The 20,924-nt window shown below is 39.2% G+C and overlaps 2 protein-coding genes across 2 annotated transcripts; both read right to left on the bottom strand.

The window, feature by feature from the left end:
* Positions 1–1,916: 1,916 nt before the first annotated feature.
* Positions 1,917–9,378, bottom strand: LOC108672411 (CDP-diacylglycerol--glycerol-3-phosphate 3-phosphatidyltransferase, mitochondrial). The gene is made up of 10 exons (XM_018160059.2): positions 9,032–9,378; positions 8,580–8,702; positions 8,104–8,241; positions 7,530–7,657; positions 7,250–7,349; positions 6,354–6,462; positions 5,708–5,811; positions 5,256–5,402; positions 3,636–4,173; positions 1,917–2,248 (listed from the first exon to the last, which is right to left on the bottom strand). The coding sequence occupies exons 1-10, from the start codon at positions 9,110–9,112 to the stop codon at positions 2,043–2,045; spliced, it is 1,674 nt and encodes a 557-aa protein (XP_018015548.1). The 5' UTR covers positions 9,113–9,378; the 3' UTR covers positions 1,917–2,042.
* A 3,822-nt stretch (positions 9,379–13,200) lies between these two features.
* Positions 13,201–20,339, bottom strand: LOC108672412 (glucoside xylosyltransferase 1). Its single transcript, XM_047884687.1, has 8 exons — positions 20,001–20,339; positions 19,615–19,711; positions 19,263–19,316; positions 17,543–17,651; positions 16,454–16,796; positions 15,723–15,896; positions 14,312–14,470; positions 13,201–13,741 (listed from the first exon to the last, which is right to left on the bottom strand). The coding sequence occupies exons 1-8, from the start codon at positions 20,022–20,024 to the stop codon at positions 13,559–13,561; spliced, it is 1,143 nt and encodes a 380-aa protein (XP_047740643.1). The 5' UTR covers positions 20,025–20,339; the 3' UTR covers positions 13,201–13,558.
* Between the last annotated feature and the right edge of the window lie 585 nt (positions 20,340–20,924).

Raw genomic sequence — 20,924 nt, forward strand, 5'->3', positions numbered from 1 at the left:
CCACAGGTGGGCCAAAACCAGACCCCGTAAGGCAACTAAGATCATCCATGTGGAACAGACAAAACAGAAGTTAGAAAACAAACAAATAAAAAAAAATAAATAAAATAGCAAGACAAAAACTAAATAAAGTAGAAGAGCAAGAAAAGAAAAAAAAAATAAATAAATAAACAAAATATAAATAAAATAAAGAAAAAATAAAAATAACAAGGCGGACCGGCAAACCTCTGAGGGAGAAAGCCAGTCGGGTTAAATTTAATGAGTAAACAAATCAAATAATTAAGGTTTTGAATACTTATAAGAAACTTTGAGTCACAAATTTACCGGTTACTTTAGACGTTTAGAGATCGCAATTCACACACGTGCTTTCACGACGAACGCAACTGACTTTCTCCTCCACACGAGACATGCGCAGAACGTTTTCTCGCAGGTCATATATATTTGTCGTATAACTTATTAATGGAGAAGATTAGGTTCTGTGTGACCTGTCGCAGTTCTAACACATGGCAAAATTTCAATAGCTCTAGATTCAGGATTCGAATCCCCTTGTCACTGCTACCATGACTGCTACATTCTTGCTGGGCTTGAACAGCTGGGGCCAATCCGAGTAATACTGGGTTTAACATACGTCTGTTTTCCTACCATAAATTTTAAACATTTCCCGACTTAATTATCCCACATATAAGTGTAGTTTAAAGTTGAATATTTTCCATAAAAGTGGATATATAACAAATCTAATAGATGATAGTCGTTCTATGTACGCTTCTTTTCTTTCCCGCACAAACGAAAGTTCTCATGGAGCTCAGAGCAACCTAAATATAATATGATATATAATAATATAGCGATTTCAGCGTTTATTATGCCGTAGGCATGTCGCCGATTCTTAACATCGCAGAATATTAACAGCTCGTTGCGGACTCGAACGGGCAACTCACTGATTCAATTTTGCTGTGCTTAACCGCCCGGCCTCCTTGCTGATTCTGCCCAGAAACTGGCGCACAGAGCTGGGATCGAACCCGCACCTCCCTGCGTCAATCTTGGTACTTTGAACTTTAACCACTGGGCCACCCTGCCTCAATTCAAATACGAGCTTGTACTAGAATCGCAACCAAGGCTAAGTGTGAATCAAACGACAACGACTACATATTCTCAAATTTTTTGATCACTATTTTCAACAATTGAAACAACAAGTAGAAATATTCTACATGACACAACAAAGACTAGCTGTAATTATTTTAAGAATTATTTGTATTTACAACAGAAAAGTATGACTGGAGTTTGTGCGGTAGGAAAGCAGTCAGTAACATGCCACATCAAACCCAACCCCGGGTGAAAAAAGTTCCCGTTTGCCATGAGAATACAGACGATAGGAGAAGATTGCAAGGGAAATTATGGTCGTAATTGATAGATTAGTTAATATGACGTATAAATTATTTGTATCCAGTGAAGAGAATAACATTACTCTCAGCGAATCATTGGCATGATACCATTGCTTTAATCATTATGGTAAACCAAAAAAATGTTTCGCATTTAAAATTTATTAATAAACTAGGTACTAAGGCAGTATTTACCTTAGTCTATATTACAATTAAGAAAAAGTATTGCGATTGCTGAAACAAACATTAACTTGAGAATACTTCGGAACCTGAACAACGGCTCAGATGGTTTATAAAATCATACATTACATTTTCAAGGTCCAAGAAAATCTGCTACATTAACAGCGAATAAAATATCTGAATGCTGATTATCATCATCCAATAACAATGAAGTGCTTCAGAATGAAAGAAACCAATCTCCGATGGCTTTATACTAACCTACTAACCACAAATCAATTAACTAGTTCTTACATATAAATGTTTGACACTTCATCATTTAATTCAGTAAAAATTGGCACAATAAATTCAAATAAAATTTAACCAAAAAATGAACTTTTAATACCAAAAAATAAATTTTTTTAATACGGGACAGAAAACGAGATCTCAAGTTAATATACAATTTAAAATAACGTGCGAGTTTCTGGGAAGATATAACAAAGGTGAGGTCGTTCAGAAGAAGCGTTTGATGAGCGGCACGACAAAGCGCACCCAAAAGCGGACCCGGCGGTCGGGCTCGGCGAAGGTACGGGAATGATGGACGAGGGACGCGCGTACGTAGAGCTGCCGTCGCTCGTGCTGCAGTCGGCGCTGTAGGTCAGGGTTGCGCGTCACCAGTACCACTTGGCTCTCCAGGTCACGGTGCACCGACCGCCAGCCTGACACAACACTTGCTCATATAAAAAAAAGTTGATCTTGGAGAACAGTGTAAACTGTCATTACATAATACACAATTGAAAACAGGGCACACACTCAATCAAAAATAGACACTTGAAAACGGCAAACACTCAATAAACAATATACAATTGAAAACGGCACACACTCAATCAACAATAGACAATTGAAAACAGTGCAAACTGTCATTCAATAATAGACAATTGAAAACAGGGCACATACTCAATTTAACAATAAACAATTGAAAACACAACACTCACTTAATCAACAATAGACAATTGAAAACAGGGCACACACTCAATTTAACAATAGACACTTGAAAACAGTGCGCTCACTCAATCAACAATAGACAATTGAAAACAGTACACTTACTCAATCAGCAATAGACAATTGAAAACAGGGCACACACTCAATTTAACAATAGACACTTGAAAACAGTGCACTCACTCAATCAACAATAGATAATTGAATACAGTACACTCACTCAATCAACAATAGACAATTGAAAACAGGGCAAACACTCAATTTAACAATAGACACTTGAAAACAGTGCACTCACTCAATCAACAATACTTGAAAACAGTGCACTCACTCAATCAACAATAGATAATTGAATACAGTACACTCACTCAATCAACAATAGACAATTGAAAACAGGGCAAACACTCAATTTAACAATAGACACTTGAAAACAGTGCACTCACTCAATCAACAATAGACAATTGAAAACAGGGCAAACACTCAATTTAACAATAGACAATTGAAACAGAGCACTCACTCAATCAACAACAAACAATTGAAAACAAGGCACACACTCAATCGACAATAGACAATTGAAAACAGTGCAAACTGTCTTTCGATAATACACAATTGAAAACAGTGCACAGATTCAATCAAAAATAGACACACAATTGAAAAGTGCGCATAAATTTAATCAAGGAGAGATATTTTACAACTTTTCATACATTCATTAAACAATAGATAATTTAAAACAGTGAATTCATTCATTCGATTCAGATAATTTTATAGAAATACACGAGTTCATTCAGCGATAGGCGTTTGAAAACAATGCAAACATTCCTTAAACACTAGACAATTGAAACGGTTAATTTTTTTTATTTGATAGTAAGCAATGCATAAATTAATTTAAATATTTGCAATAGAAAACAATACAAACTGTAAGTTAGAAGTGAATCTTAGAATGAGACGAACAAATAAGTTTAGCCTTGCAGGAGCTCATAGGTTATAGAGTAATCATTATAACAATTATTAATTTAACACAAAATAACATATATAAATGAATTTCAATGCAACCTTAATTTAAACAAAGTGCGGACATCAAGATGAGTTTATGAGCAAAGAAACACTAACCGAAATTAGGAGATCCAATAAGCGTCAAGCACGGCAGTAGATGGCTGCCAGGAATACCCATAGCCATGTCGGAGTACGAGTGCTCAGCTAAATATTCTTCAGCTCGGGAATCCGATTGCATAGAAGAGTAGGATATTTCTTTGAACTTAGACTGTAATGTAGAGCAGGATTTTTCTTCGGATTTCACATTAGAGAAAGAATGTTCCCCGGAACAGGACGACGTTTTAGACTGAGAGCTGGAAGAGCAGGATGTCTCTATAGACTTAGCTTGTAGTGTAGAGCAGGATTTTTCTACGGATTTCACATTAGAGAAAGAATGTTCCTCGGAACAGGACGACGTTTTAGACTGAGAGTTGGACTCCTCGGAATACCAGAGGCCCTTGGCGTGGAAGGTCCAGTCGAGGCGCTGGTACTCGTAAAGCTTCACGCGCACGCGCTGCCGCCAGCGCTCGACCTCAGCGAGGAACTGCTTCGCCAGCAACGTGTAGGCCGATGGTATCGCACCCGCTACTCCTGACGCGCCCAAGAAACCGTTCGCCTGCTCAAATGAACCATTCGATTATGCAAATTAGAATTTATGTTATTATCAGAACGTTGTATCACTTGTATGCAATTTTTAAGAATGTAAAATTGTCAATGCAGGTCGTTGATATGTCACGACTGTAGCGCGTTTTAACATGTTTAAACGAGTATTCATTAAATAATTCATAATATTTAGCCCTATAGAATATTTATTCACGTACGAAGCAAGCTAATATTAGAAAGTTATCTAGCTGCTAACAGAAAGGATTTAAAAGAATGAAGCTAATTAGGTTACATTTTTCATCAAATATTTTTCCTTTCTAGTGGAGGATTTATTGAGAAAGTTTATGGTTTAGGGCAGTGGTTCCCAAACTTTTTCTCGCTGGCGCCCCCTTTGGCTCCCCAGTGAATCCCTAGCGCCCCCTCCCCCCACGGACACGTATAAAAACACACGCCTCTTTCTTGATATTTAATACGCAGCAATTAAAAAAGAATGTTATACACAAATGTGTATTTCAAAAATAGAACCCCATTTCGTAAACCAATATATATTTTTACAGTTCTAACTGTTTCAGCACTATAAATTCAATAAAGCTCGGACGAATTTACGGCCGGACTCGAGACCGGTCTCGTAGCCGGTCTCACGGCCAATCTCCAAATTCAGTGACCAAGGAATATCTCCAAAACTAATGAATGCAGCTCGATAAAACTTGGAACACATATTCATCTGAACCTATCGGCGATGTTTAGCTTGTGAAAAATTTTTAAATTTCACCTTCATTCGGGAGTTATATAGCGATATGGGCCGAAATTCGCAGTTATCAAAGAATTTCTTCCAAACTACTGAACAGATACGAACAAAATTTTAAATATAAATTCCTAACTACCAAACGGTGATTTTTAGCTCATGAAAATTTATTCGAATCGGAGTCATGTTCTACACGTGTTGTGTACAAATCGTCAAGCAAACGTGCTAACTTCTGATTTCGACGACTGCCGCCCCCCTGCTACTCATTTCTTCCTCACCCCACATCTTTCCATCCCCAGGGGGGCGATATCGCCCACTTTGGGAACCACTGGTTTAGGGTACAGGATCACCTTAGGATGTGCACAAAGGATGATGAATTGGGCAGTGGCGTACTGCAGGAGGCACGTCATGTAGTTCCTGGTGAGGTTGAAGTAACCCGAGGCTAAGTGGATGCAGCTGCCGGAGTGGGCGCTTCTCAACAGCCGTTCTGTGATGTGCTAAACAGGGACTAATGTATTCTTTATATGAACGTTGCAGCTCGCAAAATGAGGTAAGCTTAAACTTAAGTTTCTGCCCGACATGACCCATCTACTGGTAGATTTAATAATAAAATAATCTTTAATTCTATTGTCTTATTTCATTATCAATTTCCAACATGAAGGAAGCAATTTCTCTGCGAGCCTGGTACAATGGGAGCAAACTTTCGCTAATAACCCAGAGTGTTTGTGTGCGACGTGGAAGTAAAAAGTGATTGATGAGCAATTTCGCCCCGCCGAGGTTATAAGATGAAGGCAGCACCCACTGAGTCATAATCGATGTTAAATGAAGGCATTTGGAGGCTCGGGAAGACGAGAGTGTCGGTAGCCGCTCTTGTTTTGTGCTGATCCGAGACCCGGCGATTCATGTCTGTTGAGAGAACGCCATTTGATATGCAAAGCGAGCAAGAAACTGAAAACAATAGTATTAATTATTAAACAGAAATCAATACTGATTAGAAGTAGAGATAGAAATGCATCCAAAATTTAGGGGAGGATGAAATTAACAGTTATAACAATAACAGCATAACAATAAACAAATGAATGTCAAATGTGAGGAATTAAGTTTAATGAACTGAATTAAAAACAAGTGCTATGAATGCTTAAAATTGATATTCAAGAGTCAAAGTCTTGATGGACAAGCATGATGATCGAATTTTGGATTGATGATGAGAAACAAGCCGTTGCTATGTCTGTCATTTCCTCCTGCACACTCTCAAACTAGTAGTCTCTCAGAAAATACAATACCTGATTAATTACAAAAATTTCAAGTCTTAAACAACAGTTTATCATCGATCCGTTGCAAATATTACACACCCTTATATCACTATCATCAATCTTATATTATTATTATTATCGATCTTGAGGTCATAATTGAGCACCCGCACGAGACGGTGAGCACCCCAGACTGACCCTCAGTAGGGCCGGAGGCGGCAAGGCGGGTGGATGTGCGGCGCACGGCGTCGTCCCACACAGACCGCACCTCACGCTCCACGCAGGCACAGTATTTCTTGTAGTTGCCCTGTCAATTAATTCTATGTGTGAAAATCAATTTCGAAACCTCAAGATATAAATGAAACAAACTAAAATCAGAATACACAAACATAATTTAACAATGTCAAAAAGGGATGAAAAGATTTATAAGTTTAAAATATACCGCTGCATGATGTTAGGTTATTGCTTCAATTGGGGCAGACGTTAATCATAGTGCATAAATACGAGTATGAAGAAATTGCCATAAATAACGTCAAAATCGGTAAGTTTTCCAAGCAACTTTTTCTAGAGACTTGTATTTCATATTGCTCATCAAAAGTGGTTTGCTTTATTTGGTCACCATAGATAATGTATTGATGCGTTTCTTATGATAGAGCACTAGCCAGTGTTCACTGAAACTTACTAGATTGCATTGGTTAAACCTTTGCTTCATTTCTGATAGTTATAAGTATTTATGAACGACAATATTGACGACCAAAGCATGAAACCCTTGTTAAGTTTGAAATAAAGTACACATAGTAGGCAATACTTTTCTAAAATTGACATTCTGAAATCTTCCCGCTAGTATGAATGAAAAACTTCGCAGTTGTGAATAAAATACGTCCATTAATGATAATACATAAATAAAATGTATAAAAATTTTTTTCAAAGACCACGTTTTTCATGTGGACTCAAAAGTAGAAAATAATTTTTCGGCAGCTACTGATCTCTGTTTGCTTTCATTCTCTTGGTCTTTTGTATTTCAGTTAAAATATTTTACAACATCTAAAACGAAAAACGTGGGGCGCATATGTATTTAATTGTTTGGTGATTACTTGAACAACTTCATCGAAGAAGTTGCACAGCTCGGGGGCCTGGTTAATGAGGAAGTATCTGTCCTGACGGTTGCTGAAGTAGTCCGCGCTCAGGTTAGCTCTATAATAACACAGGGATTTCGATCATGCAAGTTGAGTGATTGTCTTGGTATGACAGCTTTTTCTCACATGATGAAAGTCGTAACCTACTGATCAAGACGAAAGTCATGAGAGAAACACTAGGGCTAACATATACCCATGCATAACATCATAACGAGTTGACAGAGACGAAATTACTGACCCAGAGATTAAGAGACTGTCGTCGAAGATATAGAGTTTCATGTGCTGCAGCGCAACAACTTCATTCCAACGCTGTGGCAGCAGCAGCTTCAGAAGGCCTCGCAGCTCAGGGGTGTGAAACAGTGACACCTGATCACACAGATTATCATAAACAAGAAGCAAGGACGCATTCATTTAAATAGGAAGCACAATCTCAGTTGATTTTTTAATAATTATAGAGTCATTTAGATTTATACCAAAAATATATCACTGTGCCACCCAACAAATAAGATCAGCATAAGATGGGATGGTGGCGCAAAATGGACAATTGAGAATGTGAAGTGACTGTGAGGAAAGTGAAGATATGAATTAAATGAAATTTAATTGCGAAAATATAAATAAAAAACACAGGGATAATTAAAATGAATGGAAGTCTAAGAGAATTTAATTAAAAAAATTTAACTCAAACTTAAGAAGGTTAGCAGAAAAAGAAATGAAATCTCAGTTTGAAATTCTTCAGGATATTCCAGTACATAGGTATACTTTGGAGACTGCTTCCTATGTTGTACAACTATCTCAACTCTATCATTATTAACTTGGCATGAATGGTATTTCAGCAGAGGCAGAAGCATTTGCCGCGAGCTGTTAGGCAGTCTGGAGCCTCTGGTCCAGTCAAGGAGCCATAACACCTTCAGGTCCTTGTTGCCTGCTAGTCCTTCTTCCACACCTTTTACCTGCCAGCAAACATCACTTTATTTTATATTCTAAAATGAAATTACAAACATCAACATTATTTTCAATATACTTTTTTACAGCTCCATAAAGCCCTTCCTTTTGCCATACTCCTTCCATGAAATTTGCTCCTTTAAAAGCTTGCCTCATTAGAATTTAACTCACTGAAGTGCTGTTGTAAGATTTTATTTAATGTACCTAGTGATATTTTTAAACAACAGTCCTTCATAAACATTATTCATCATTTGGGTTATTGTCAGGTTAACTGAATTTCAAGCAAAATGAAAAATCATGATCAAAGAATGTAAGAACTTTTTAAAAAAGAAATGAAACTATATACCAAGTCCTGCTCAAGTCTGCCGCTGCCCAGGTAGAGGGAAGAAAGGGTTATCCTTGTCTTGGCCTGACAGGTTTTCTGCAGCAATGTCTTGTAGAAGTAATGTGGCTCAGTAATGATCTCAATCTGTTGAATGAATAGGAACAATTAAAAACCCTGAAAGGTCACCAGAAAGATCTGTCAATTTCCTACAACAATTTTTTATTTATTTTTTTTCTTTTTATTCATCAATTTTTTAAAGATTAATATCGTTTCTAATACAACACATACATACATACCTACCCAAGTTAAACCAATAAAGTTAGTGGGATTGATTTATAACATTTGTGAAATGCATAAAATAACTTTGAATTCTAATAAAAAAATGTTTCTCTTAGGTTGAAGTAAACAAGAATTTGCTCAAGTAGCACGGACTATAGCAAACTATGCCTCCTATCATTGTATTAATTATATACCTTATCTGGATCAACAGGAAATGCAGGAGCTGCATTCAGAAGCCAATACATTGAAGATGGGAGGATATTTGTGATGTCCATTGCAAAAAAGGGTATTGGAGATTTGGAGTTTCTCAATTTCTGTACTATAAAAATTGTAACCTTTAAACCTCTTAAATACAGGAAAAAGGTAGTGATACACTGATGCTGACAATTTTTTTTAATTAATAAATAATAAAATTTTAACAATCCATAATAAGGTCAAGATGCACTCATTCCTTAATCAATTTTCCCTTTTTTCTAGATCTTGAAAAAAATGTCCAATATAAACCGAGCAAGAAAAACAATCATATAAGCTTCTTCTGAGTTCTGAGAAAGAAAGGAAAGTAAGGAATCCAAGTTCTTAGTAGCCTAGTAGAATGGTACAGCTCTGTCTGTTAGACTGCCACTTGCCAGGACTGACAGTCTGACTGTCTGACAGACAGAGCTTCTGTAATGTGTTTACTGTTTAGTATAGTACTGTATGCAGACAGCTGAGCAGACTGACTATGACAGAGTACCTAGTCTGAGGACCAAGCTCAAATAACTCAATCAGCTCATTATAATTTTGCGGAAATTGAGATTTGAGTGTATGGCTTAATTAGATTTAAAGATGAACTTGATGAAGTAAGGCCTAGGATTGAAATTTTCCTACTTGTTTATAAAACCTCGTGACTATGGCATAATAATTTTCAATAGTACATATGATTTGGAAACTCACGGCCCAATCGTGCACTTTTGTTAACAATTAGATGGGAGGTTATTCATCTGGCGGGAATCTTGCGGCAGGCATGGAATATGTCTACTTGGCGAGCCGTGACTGAATTTTTCGAGCCTCGGTTTTAAACCGTTTTATGGATTTACCAGCCGTGATTCCATTTCTTCAAGCCGTGATTCCATTTCACCGCGCCGTGAATTCCATATCTTGGCAGTCGGTCATGAAAAGCCATTTATGAGGTGTGAATTTATTTACAAAATCCATGCATGTGTTACCCCAAATCTCTAACTTTACCCTAAAACAGTCAAATAGCAAAGATAAAATTTGTCTTTACTGTAAGTTGAGCTTGTGATAATGCAGTCTGAAAGCTTTGACATGACCGGAATTATGCGCGATCTTCAACATAACGTTTAGTTGATTTGTTTACATTACGATGTTCATGTTTTTTCTGCAGGATATTTTGGCAGGAACGGTAAAAAATGCGGATTGTGGAAGTTGAAAATTTTATGAAGTGACATGTTTGCGAAGTGCAAACTGCGATTTTTCAATCAAACAAAAATTTATGACATCCGAGCCGCGAGATTTCATACCTACTGAAATTATATGATATTAGAGCCGCGATATTTCAGACAAAAATAGGACTTTTCCAGCCCTGTCTTGCGGTTCCGGAAATGGAGGGAAAGGTCTAGTAATGGCCCTAAGGCCTAAACTAAAGGGAGATGTTTTCCATGCTTGGAACTTGGAAGTACTAACCAATGATCCACCAACTACTAGTTGGATGAGCTGTTGTACCTAACTTGTACCATTTATTTGTTTAAAAATTTTACAAATGACATTTGATAAGCTTGCTATAATATCTTGCTAGAAATATTGGAATGAAATTGAACTGAGCAAATCCAAATAAATTGTAAATTTAGACACAACAGACTGAACAGAGGCCAAATGATAATGATGCTGTTAGCCTACGCCCTATGGTACTAACCGTACTAACGGTATTACGGTAGTACTACCGATTTGGGGGACCTGCCGGCTGGCGGCTGCCGGGGCCCAGGCTGCCCCCAGCCCCCGCCACGGGCCCCACCGTCCCAAAGTCGGGAGCGCTGCCGTAGCCCAAAAATTTGACTCTTAAATCAGCCCAAAAGCCAATGCCAACCCTCTACATGCATTAGAAATAGTCAGTCTAATACCTATGCAGCCGCAGCAGCTGTTCTTACTTGCCTCATCTTGCCACACCAGCTTGAAACAAGCAATGCCTCATCCCACAAACTGATACTACAAACGGATTACGTCCAATAGCTCCTACACCAATGATTTAAGCCCATACCATCACTTCTTACAAATGCCGTAAGCCACAGGGTCCGCAGACCGCACCAGACTGCTGTAAATGGGAACGGCCACGCACCGGACTGTAGCATCACCTTACCCACTTCGCAGGCGTAAGCCCAGCCCTAACGCTCACCAGCATCTTCTACCTCCACACTTACCCCATTCTCTCCACCTTTCCGCGATACCACAAAGGGGTTAGCCGGTTAGGTTAGGTTAGGTTAGGTTTGGTTAAACTTCTTCGCAAGCTGGTACCGAAAGGAGGGGGAATCCATGAAGGAATTTAGTCCCTGTGGCTTTCAGCAAGTAATCATGTTGGCTAATTTGCTCCGCAGTATGCTTGTGCACGGGTGACGGGGTGAAGTATGAAAATTATGCTGGTATTGGGCCATAGTGGCAAAGCAGAGAGTTTTTTAGACTCTGCCTCAAATTCATTTTTGAGTCTTATAAGTAGACAAGTAAAGTATCCTGGATACCAGCATTATCATACATAAGAAATTGGTTTAAATCTTAGCTAAATGAGGAAATTAAAAATGAACTGATTCTAAAAAATCTCTGGTTTCAGTGGTTTGTCACTATGTATTGGGCAATGCTGGGTTATTTCAGTCGTCCCCCAAAGTCAAATATATATATATATATATATAACTAAGAGATATGAATTTTCAAAGATCTATGGTAATTCAATAGAGTTTTGAGAGTGAATGGCAAAATATCAGCAAAAAAATTATATATTTTTTGGAGACCTGTGTCTGACCCGGCAGTCCCCGGCTTACTGCGACACGGTTATGTCGTCCAAAGCAACGGAAATTTAGACGTAACAAGCTGAAAGTTCAACGGGACGCAGAAAAAGACAAAGGATACTACATCATTAAACATGTTCGAAATATCTGTCTCACGTGCGTCTTCATCTTCATGAGACGTCAATATAGCAGATGGGATCTGTGAGTTGTGGAGGGGTGAGTGATCTCCGCCTTCATCCAAAATTTTACTTGGGGCGGGAAAACTTTGGAAATTTTCGGAAGCAGGTGGATACCATGGTTGAATTCAACCATGGGTAGATACGATCATGGTTCAATCATGGATACGATTACTAGTGACTACCAGTTAGCCAATAATTATGTTCATAGATTACAATTTAACACAATTGCACAGTAACTCTAAAGTCTAAACTGTTTTGCACTAAGCACTCGTAAGTTCCACAAGCAAAAGTACCCACCTCAACATTCGCATATTACACACGCAACACTCGCTACAGTTACACTCTTCACACTCGCAAGATCCACCATAGAATATTCTGATGCCCTCTATCGTCTACGCCGTAAATTTCTGTCATACTGGGAAGAAGATTGGTCCCGAACTGTTGCTGAGTCTGGCAAAGGCAGACATCTTGCATCAGTTAGAGGAAATCTGCTGCCAGTCCCCTGGGTGCATGCAAAGTCCCGTCGAATAGCTGTTGTATTGGCCCGCTTTCGTCTGGGACATGTAGGGGTAAAAGCTTACCTGCATCGCTTCAAAATGTCATTGGAAACCCTGTGAGGTCACAATAATTAAAGCAAACGATGTGGCCCCAACTGATAATGCAACTACAAGCCTGAAATAAATTGTCATGTCCAGGTGTGACAACCGACCTGTGTGAGGTCATTTACTACACCTCAAAGAAGACATCATCATCATCACACGCAACAGTTTTTATATCAACATTCGCATTTTCCACGAGCAACACTCACAACAGGACAAGCACGAGCATAGTTGAATTCAACCATGGGCACGAGTTCCACACAACTATGGTCTCTAATTGAAAATACATTAAATTAAATTCTCACTCCGAGTCCGAGCGTATTAAAATCACTTCCGATCTCATAAGGTGAAATGTTATTTGATTTGTTGTGATAACATAAAGATGTTATCACAACAAATCGTAGATAGTCAGCACAAGTCGATATACTTACTGCATTTTCTGTATAACATTTGAACTCGCAAAGTTTGCAGTTACAAAGAATTCATTGCATAGTGAAACTCTTTTAATTTAAACTCGCTGACCTCTTATAATCGCGTCGTAGTTGCATTTCTCCCTATTTTTCACAAAATTTATGGACAAATTTGTATCGCTAATTGCATTTCTACCTATTTATCACCAAATTTATCGACAAATTTGTATCAGTTCCACCTCGAATTAAATGTTCAAAATTAATGAGCCTTTACAAATCATTAGTATCTAACCAACAGTTAATATTCTCTCACCTGACATGAATTACTGATATAAATACCACATTTTCTAAGATGTGCACAATTCAGAGGCCTACGGTTATTGTAAAATATCGTAAAACCTTATTATAGTGAATAGTGAACTTTGCCAGAAAGAAAATATATTCTCAAAAACATAATATCACTGTATTTAAAACTATCTTACAACTAACAATACGTTCGTTTCTTTGGATATTTCATAATTTTATACAGTAATTTACATATTATAAAGCGTTTTTTCGTTTCAAAAAGCTCAGAAGTTGAAGGCTCAAGACGTCATCAATGTCGGGGAGCATGGAGCAGCCCTGCGCAGATATGGTCGCATCGCGGAGGTTCTGGCGCAGGCTCGCGTACAGCGCGGCGATGGAGGTGCCAAGCTCGTGCTGGTCCCAGGTATCGTACACCGCCTGCTCGTTACAACCAAGTTACATATTGTGTCATAATTTACATGGTGGATTTGACAGTAGAGACAATATAATAATTATTGCCATTTTGACTGCGCAATTACAGTGATATGGAACACATTTCAGGCTCGTGCTGGTCCCAGGTGTCGTACACCGTCTGCACGTTACAACCAAGTTACATATTTTGTTATTATCCATATATGGTCATGGTGGATTTGACAGTAGAGACAATGTAATAATTATTGCCGTTCTGACTGCGCAATTACAGTGTTATGGAACACGTACAAACTCGTGCTTCTCCCAGGTGTCGTACATCGCCTGCACGCCTCAACCAAGTTACCTATTGTGTTATCATTCATATATGATATATGGTCATGGTGGATTAAATAGTAGAGGCAACTTAATAATCATTGCAATGTCGATGGTACAATTGCATAGCCACGGCACATTCGACGTGCCGAGCGCAATCTGCTCTGAAGGGTCATTCACCTACTGCGCTTCACAACTAAGCTTAACTTTAATTAATTAATACTTTTATTTTCTTCCTTCTAACAAACAAACCTTGCGCAATACCTTAATTTTGGGCTCCCTGTCGGTAGCGAAGGTGAGTGCATTGCCATGCAGGAGCGCCACGCCCTCAGCAGCGGCCGCCGGACACGCGTTCTCCCCGTCCCGGCACTGGAAGAGCCTGAAGTTCCACTCGCACCCCAGCTCGTACAGCAGCGTTGGGTGCTGCAAGGTAGGTTTTGTTTAGATCCACTCATATACACGGATTACAACACTGGTGGCCCAGTGGCTACAGTTCAGAGTACCAAGATTGGCGCAGAGAGGCGCGGGTTCGATCCCAGCTCTGTGCGCCAGTTTCTGATCAGAATCGGCGAGGAGGCCGGGCGGTTAAGCACAGCAGAATTGTAGCAGTGAGTTCCGAGTTCGAGACCGCAAAAAATGCTGTGAATGTTCTGCGATGTCAAGAATCGGCGACCACTGAAACCGCTATAATTATTATAATTATTATATAATATGGTGACGAAATGATTGTTTACTAATATGATGTAATGGCACTATATCCACTTCAGCTCTATCGATTGCTTGTTTCATTCAAAAATATCCGTAAAGTTTAAAATCATGAAAATTAATCATGAATTGTTTTTATTAAAGAGCTTTGATAGAATAAACTACTACTTGCTTCATACAAAGTAAGTTTAAATTTTTCTGAAAAGCAAACTGCAATAATCGATAGATCGAATAACGTCTTGGTGGGCCCAAACCTGTTGCAATCCTTCTCCTGGCGTTCAAAGTGCAGTATTAATTATAATTACAAAAATGATGTGTGCGAATTTATTGCCTCGATTCAAATTGTTTTAGGCATGCAGTCGCAGTCGTATCTCTTTGCTCATTACAATAAAAGGCAGTTACTCATAGTAATGAAAAATTGTATGGATTCGCGAAATATGATTGCAGTTTAAAAGTTTTTTTTTAACCAATAATCTGAAACGTCGAGCCAGTGTTATTTGTGTCGTAAATGAAAACGAACATGTCAAGGATGTCTTGGTCAGCCATCACGATGGCGTCTGTCTCGCATACCAGCATGTTCTTCACCTTATGGAAGAGTGTGTCTTAGTCAGCCATCACGATGGCGTCTGTCCCGCATACCAGCATGTTACTCACCTTATGGAAGAGGATGTCAAGGATGTCCTGGTCAGCCAGCACGATGGCGTCTGTCTCGCATACCAGCATGTTCCTCACCTTATGGAAGAGGATGTTGAGGATGTCTTGGTCAGCCAGCACGATGCATGGCGTCTGTCCCGCATACCAGCATGTTCCTCACCTTATGGAAGAGGATGTTAAGGATGTCCTGGTCAGCCAGCACGATGGCGTCTGTCCCGCATACCAGCATGTTCCTCACCTTATGGAAGAGGATGTTGAGGATGTCTAGGTCAGCCAGCACGATGGCGTCTGTCTCGCATACCAGCATGTTCCTCACCTTATGGAAGAGGATGTTGAGGATGTCCTGGTCAGCCAGCACGATGGCGTCTCTCCACTTATCAAAGACCAGCAAGTTTGCCTCAAGCCAGCCGCCGTCAGGGAAGCTCTTCATGCGCGTGAGATTCATGTGCATCACGCCAGCGTTCAGGCCCGTCGGCCCGTAGAACGGAACCTGACGGGAAACAGTGCAAGATCGGTAAACCATATTACAGCTTATATTTTTGTAATGCTGAACAAATTTAAGAAAACTAATACGTTAAATCGTGTCACAATAACCTATTTGGCTCTCAAGGTGCAACTCGCCAACGAAGTTTATAAGTATTAACAGGAATTAGATTTTCGTCGCTCACGCATTGCCGCCGGGCTTTTTTTCGTGTTGTACGTTAACTTTTCCCAAATCAAACCTTGTTTTGAGGCCTCAAATCGGTTTCAGGTATTTCATCTCATGATTCATAATCCCAGTGTTTGGAAAGGCTTCTCGGAAGTTAGGTCAAATTTAGCGAAGAATCGATAAGAATCATGAGCGTTTCTGAACATTAGTAATCGATGAACCATACAATAGCGGCCGCAAATTATTTTGCTAAAGATTTGGATCTCGAGAAAAAGAATCGTGGTGGTTAAGGATCTTTTATCAGGATTCGGACACGCATGACGATGTAGAAATAAATATGAATTTCTTAGTCTTCAAATATATCTTCAACACTACAAGAATTAAAGACGGAGTTTTACCTGACTGTTCTTGCTGGTGCCGTAATGGTAGAGACAAGGTGCCATGGCTGCCACCTGCACAGAGTCGAACTTATGGAAGTGCGCCCACAAGTCTTCGGGCGGCCGCAAGAACACGAAGTCTGTGTCGATGTAAATAATGGCATCTTCTTTTGGTAGCATGGCGGGCACGAACAACCTCTCCGTGGCACACTCACGGAACATGTTTCTCATGTAGAGGCGATCATTTGGGTACCACACTGGCAGGTACTCGAAACTCAGTTTATCCCGATACTGAGGCGGGAAGTCGGTACTCAAAGCGACAAGTTTCGAGTAGAGCTCCTCTGAGTCAGCCACCACTATGAACCTGAGGAGGAAATCATTTTCAGATTGATCAGTCAGTTAGGAATATTATTAGGATATTTTATTAGGAAAAGTTTGTTTTACGGTCAGCGAACTGTCATCACGTGAGAACTGTCCCGGAGGCACGTGTTCCTAAGAGACGTGGTAGGGCACCACATGACTGGAGAAACTATCTCTTTCACGGGATGGTGATACATGAGAGATATATTATTTGTATCAGGATAAAACGTCGACCGTTAGGTCGGAGTTGCTCTAACGCTAGTTATACTGCAGAGCACTTGTCAGCTACTGGGGGGCTTTACTAAGGTTCCCAGCCCATTTATAGAAATCGTACCTCCGAAGTTCGGTTCCTTGTGCTCGTGGCACATATGCTGTATAAGCTGTCGCCTCAGCATCTGAGGCAAGCTCTCAGTAACACAGTGGATTCCTAGCTAACTAGGTTTGCTGGTAAACACATGAGAATTTGTATCCACAAACTACTCTCATACAGAACCCTAAAAAATTATTTCCAGATTTGTCAATTGGAAGAGAATAGTATAAGGATAGTTTTTATTTTATGCCCAGCGATGGGATAACTGAGGGCGGATGAACGATAATCAGAGGCGGCGATCCATCGTGGCCTGGCACGGCTATGTCCCAAACAAGTACCAAGATCCATCGTGGCCTGGGACGGCTATGTCCCAAACAAGTACCAAGATCCATCGTGGCCTGGGACTGCTATGTCCCAAACAAGTACCAAGATAACGTCACCTGAGCCGCGTAGCAGTGAGCGCCAGCGCAGAGGTGAGCAGTACTCGCGTCTGCTGCAGCTGGCGAGTCACGGCGCTGGCCATGGCGTGGCCTTCCGCGGGACCGTCAACTGCACAACACGCATCAACTCATATTAATAAAAATTAATAAATTAAGTAATTGCGGATAAATATTACTCATTTACTTTTCATTACATCGAAGCATGCATTAAAAAGTAAAAAGTGAAGTGAATTTTAATTAACAAATTAAGTAATTGCGGATAAATATTACTCATAAACTCTTCATTACATTGAAAAAGTAAAAAGTGAAGTGAATTTTTAAATTTCAATTTACACATTACAGATAGAATAATCGAGTCAAAATAATGAAAGATAATTATATGAAATCAAGAAATACTTTTAATTTATTATTGCATTTTTACGTATTATTATATATTTTGTTTCTTTATAATCTTTTAAGACCACATCTCGATGAGGCACGATTTCGGCAACAGTAGAGCGAAATTGCTCTCATTTTGAATTCCTCAATCACATCTATCAAGATGGATTGCCAAATTAATAGAGAACCTCGACGAGAACATTCCATTCATAGCCAGAGATGAATACTTCCTACATGTCTGAATGAGTGAATGACACTCTTTTACGTATGTGACTTGACCGCAGTTAGAATAGAATAGAATAGAATAGAATAGAAGTGTCGGCGCTGAAGAAATAGGCCCATGGCCTGTTGCCGATTCTTGAACTTTTCGTGACTTGATAGTAATTCGCTACGCAACAAGCTCAGTTCTTTCTTGTGGTTCTTTCACAGGTGTGCTATAACATCATTACATTCAAACACACGTGTTGTATAAAATCAATTAATCTATGATAATTCATATCATATTATTGATATTAATTAAATGCACGTGGTATATTAATTTTTAAATGATATAACCAATTTCAATTTTATACCTAGTAAAGTGGACATATATAATAGCACTAAAAGTCTAAAATAGATGACGCATGCTAAAAATCTGGATTTATGAAAGAGAAAGTATTAACGATACATATTATATGCAAGATATAAATATTCTCAATAAACGCTCACAATATTAAAATTGTACGAATTAACTTTACGACTTGCTTTCATGAATACAATCCAAGTATATATTATATCTTTCAATTACCCCTATACCGCCGTATATCACTCTCCGGGGACATAATTTTCAACTTAAATTATACGGAAACTATTGAGTGTAGCAACCTGAGGACGTTTGTACGCAACTGAGAATATTTTAAAGTTGTCTTACGTGGCGGCAACCATCAGTGCAAGTCATTTTGCGCTCACTAGAACGTATCCTTTTTGGGAAGTGATTATTATTATTATTATTCCACGAAGAAATTGTCGTGGCGTCTCGTTCAGATCGAACTTCGAGGGCACGTTACAAGTGGCTAAAAAAGACACGAGAGGATAAAAACAGATGACGTCTATGCTAAAACAGAGGACATATGCCAAGACTGACGTCTATGCTAGAACAAACAACACCTATGCTAAACCAGTAATATCCATGATAGATTAGATGACGGCTAGGACTAAGATTCAAAGGCTCTACGAAAAAGTCCTTTTTTTAGGCGTCTACGAAACAACGGCAATGTGATATGTTACTCCGGTTACTGATCGCTCCGGCTACTGATGTCAGGCGGTAAAGGGTTTTGACTTATGAGCTTAATTCTACACTCACCTTGGCACAAGATGAGTAGGAAGACTACCTCTTTGGGCAGTGGTTGGAGATCGTCTGCCAAGAAACATTTAAATTACTTACGTTGAATTATTGGCCTTAATAACTAGCTTATGCCTGTAAATGCCATAATCTTTATTTTGTTAAACAATTTGAATACGTCTTTTAAGTGATATCTGTAACTGGCGGGTGTAAATCACGTATCATAAAATGTCTTGAATCCAATTAAATCTTTATTAGCGTCAATTAAAGCCTAACAAGCGTTGAATAAAACCTACGACCTTTTGATTAGATTTTTCATTAGATTATTAACCTACACACGAATATATAACTGTGATTATTTTGAAGCACAAACCTTGGTGGTCCAGCAGACCAGCAGCGGGCTGATCGTCCAGCAGAAGGTGCAGACACACCAGACCGCACAGCACCAGAAACAGCAGCGCATCTCTGCGCTGCCAACGTAAAGATATAAATTTTTGAGGAAAAATAATGTGAAATATCAATCCTGAAACGTGTCATTACCGATACCCACGTAAATATATAACAGATTAAGGAAAAATGCAGAGAAATGCTAACCTGTCATTATCCGATGCCTTCTGAATCGTAACCGGTTTATGATGTTGCCAATTCATCAAAACTATTCAGCGTTTCAAATTCGCTGCTATCGATAAATAGTTACGAGAGATTGTTCATGAATATTAATCTTCAGTTAAGTTTAAATTTCACAAACATTAGTCTTACCTTCAGGCAAAGTCTGTATAACATTTCCCGTATTTTGGTTATCGAAAATCACACAGATAGCCGCGAGATCCTGTAATGATGGCCTCGAAATAAATACTTTAAAAAGGTCACATTTGCGTTCACCAGCTTATTCAGCCATCTTCCGTTCTATGGATTAAATTTCAAAGAGAATGAACATTGGTCTTACAATTATGTAATTTTAATTCGTAATTTTTGAGATTCATAGATACCAGAAGGGTTCAGATTATATAGAGGTATGAATTGTCTATATCGCACATGCTGCATCATATTTATCGATATTCAATTCAGTGCAAGAACTTGAATCTGGTTTTCAATCTATTTGTTCGTGCTGGTACAACTTTCGATAAATGTTTTGATCTCGCGAACCTACGAGTACTCAAGTTTTATACGTGTACATTAAGGGCGATGGTGCTATGTTTTTGGTTGAATCAAGCAGTTAAAACTGTATACAAGAATTCTAGAAGCCATATTAGGCATAAGTCGCACACAAGACAACTACACACAACAAACCTCACTCAACCCCGGCGCTGCGGGTACTGATCTGCTGGGCAGCGGGCACTCGGCACCGCAGAATGGCAGGCTGACAGGTTGCGATTACCGTTATTCTTCCGCCCATAGGAGTCCATCCAGGTCAGTGAACCTAACTGTAGTCATCCGCGAACCCTGCGAGGTTTGGGACGTTGTGCCTGGACCTAGGCAAACACAGGCAAAAAGCACCATATCAACTATACAAAAGTCGTCCCAGCAGTGGTTGACACGATTAATTGATGAAAAAGAATTTAGAAATCCCGAAATCAGGGGTTTCATATAAGCAACATTTACGCAAGGACTCATCAACGGTTGATACGAGATGTCAGGCATTGTAGTCTAAGTAATTCTTCGATGTGCGACCATTAATTGTGG

Source organism: Hyalella azteca, unplaced genomic scaffold (genome assembly GCF_000764305.2).
Source record: "Hyalella azteca isolate HAZT.00-mixed unplaced genomic scaffold, Hazt_2.0.2 contig15900, whole genome shotgun sequence".
NCBI classification, from domain to species: Eukaryota; Metazoa; Arthropoda; class Malacostraca; order Amphipoda; family Hyalellidae; genus Hyalella; species Hyalella azteca.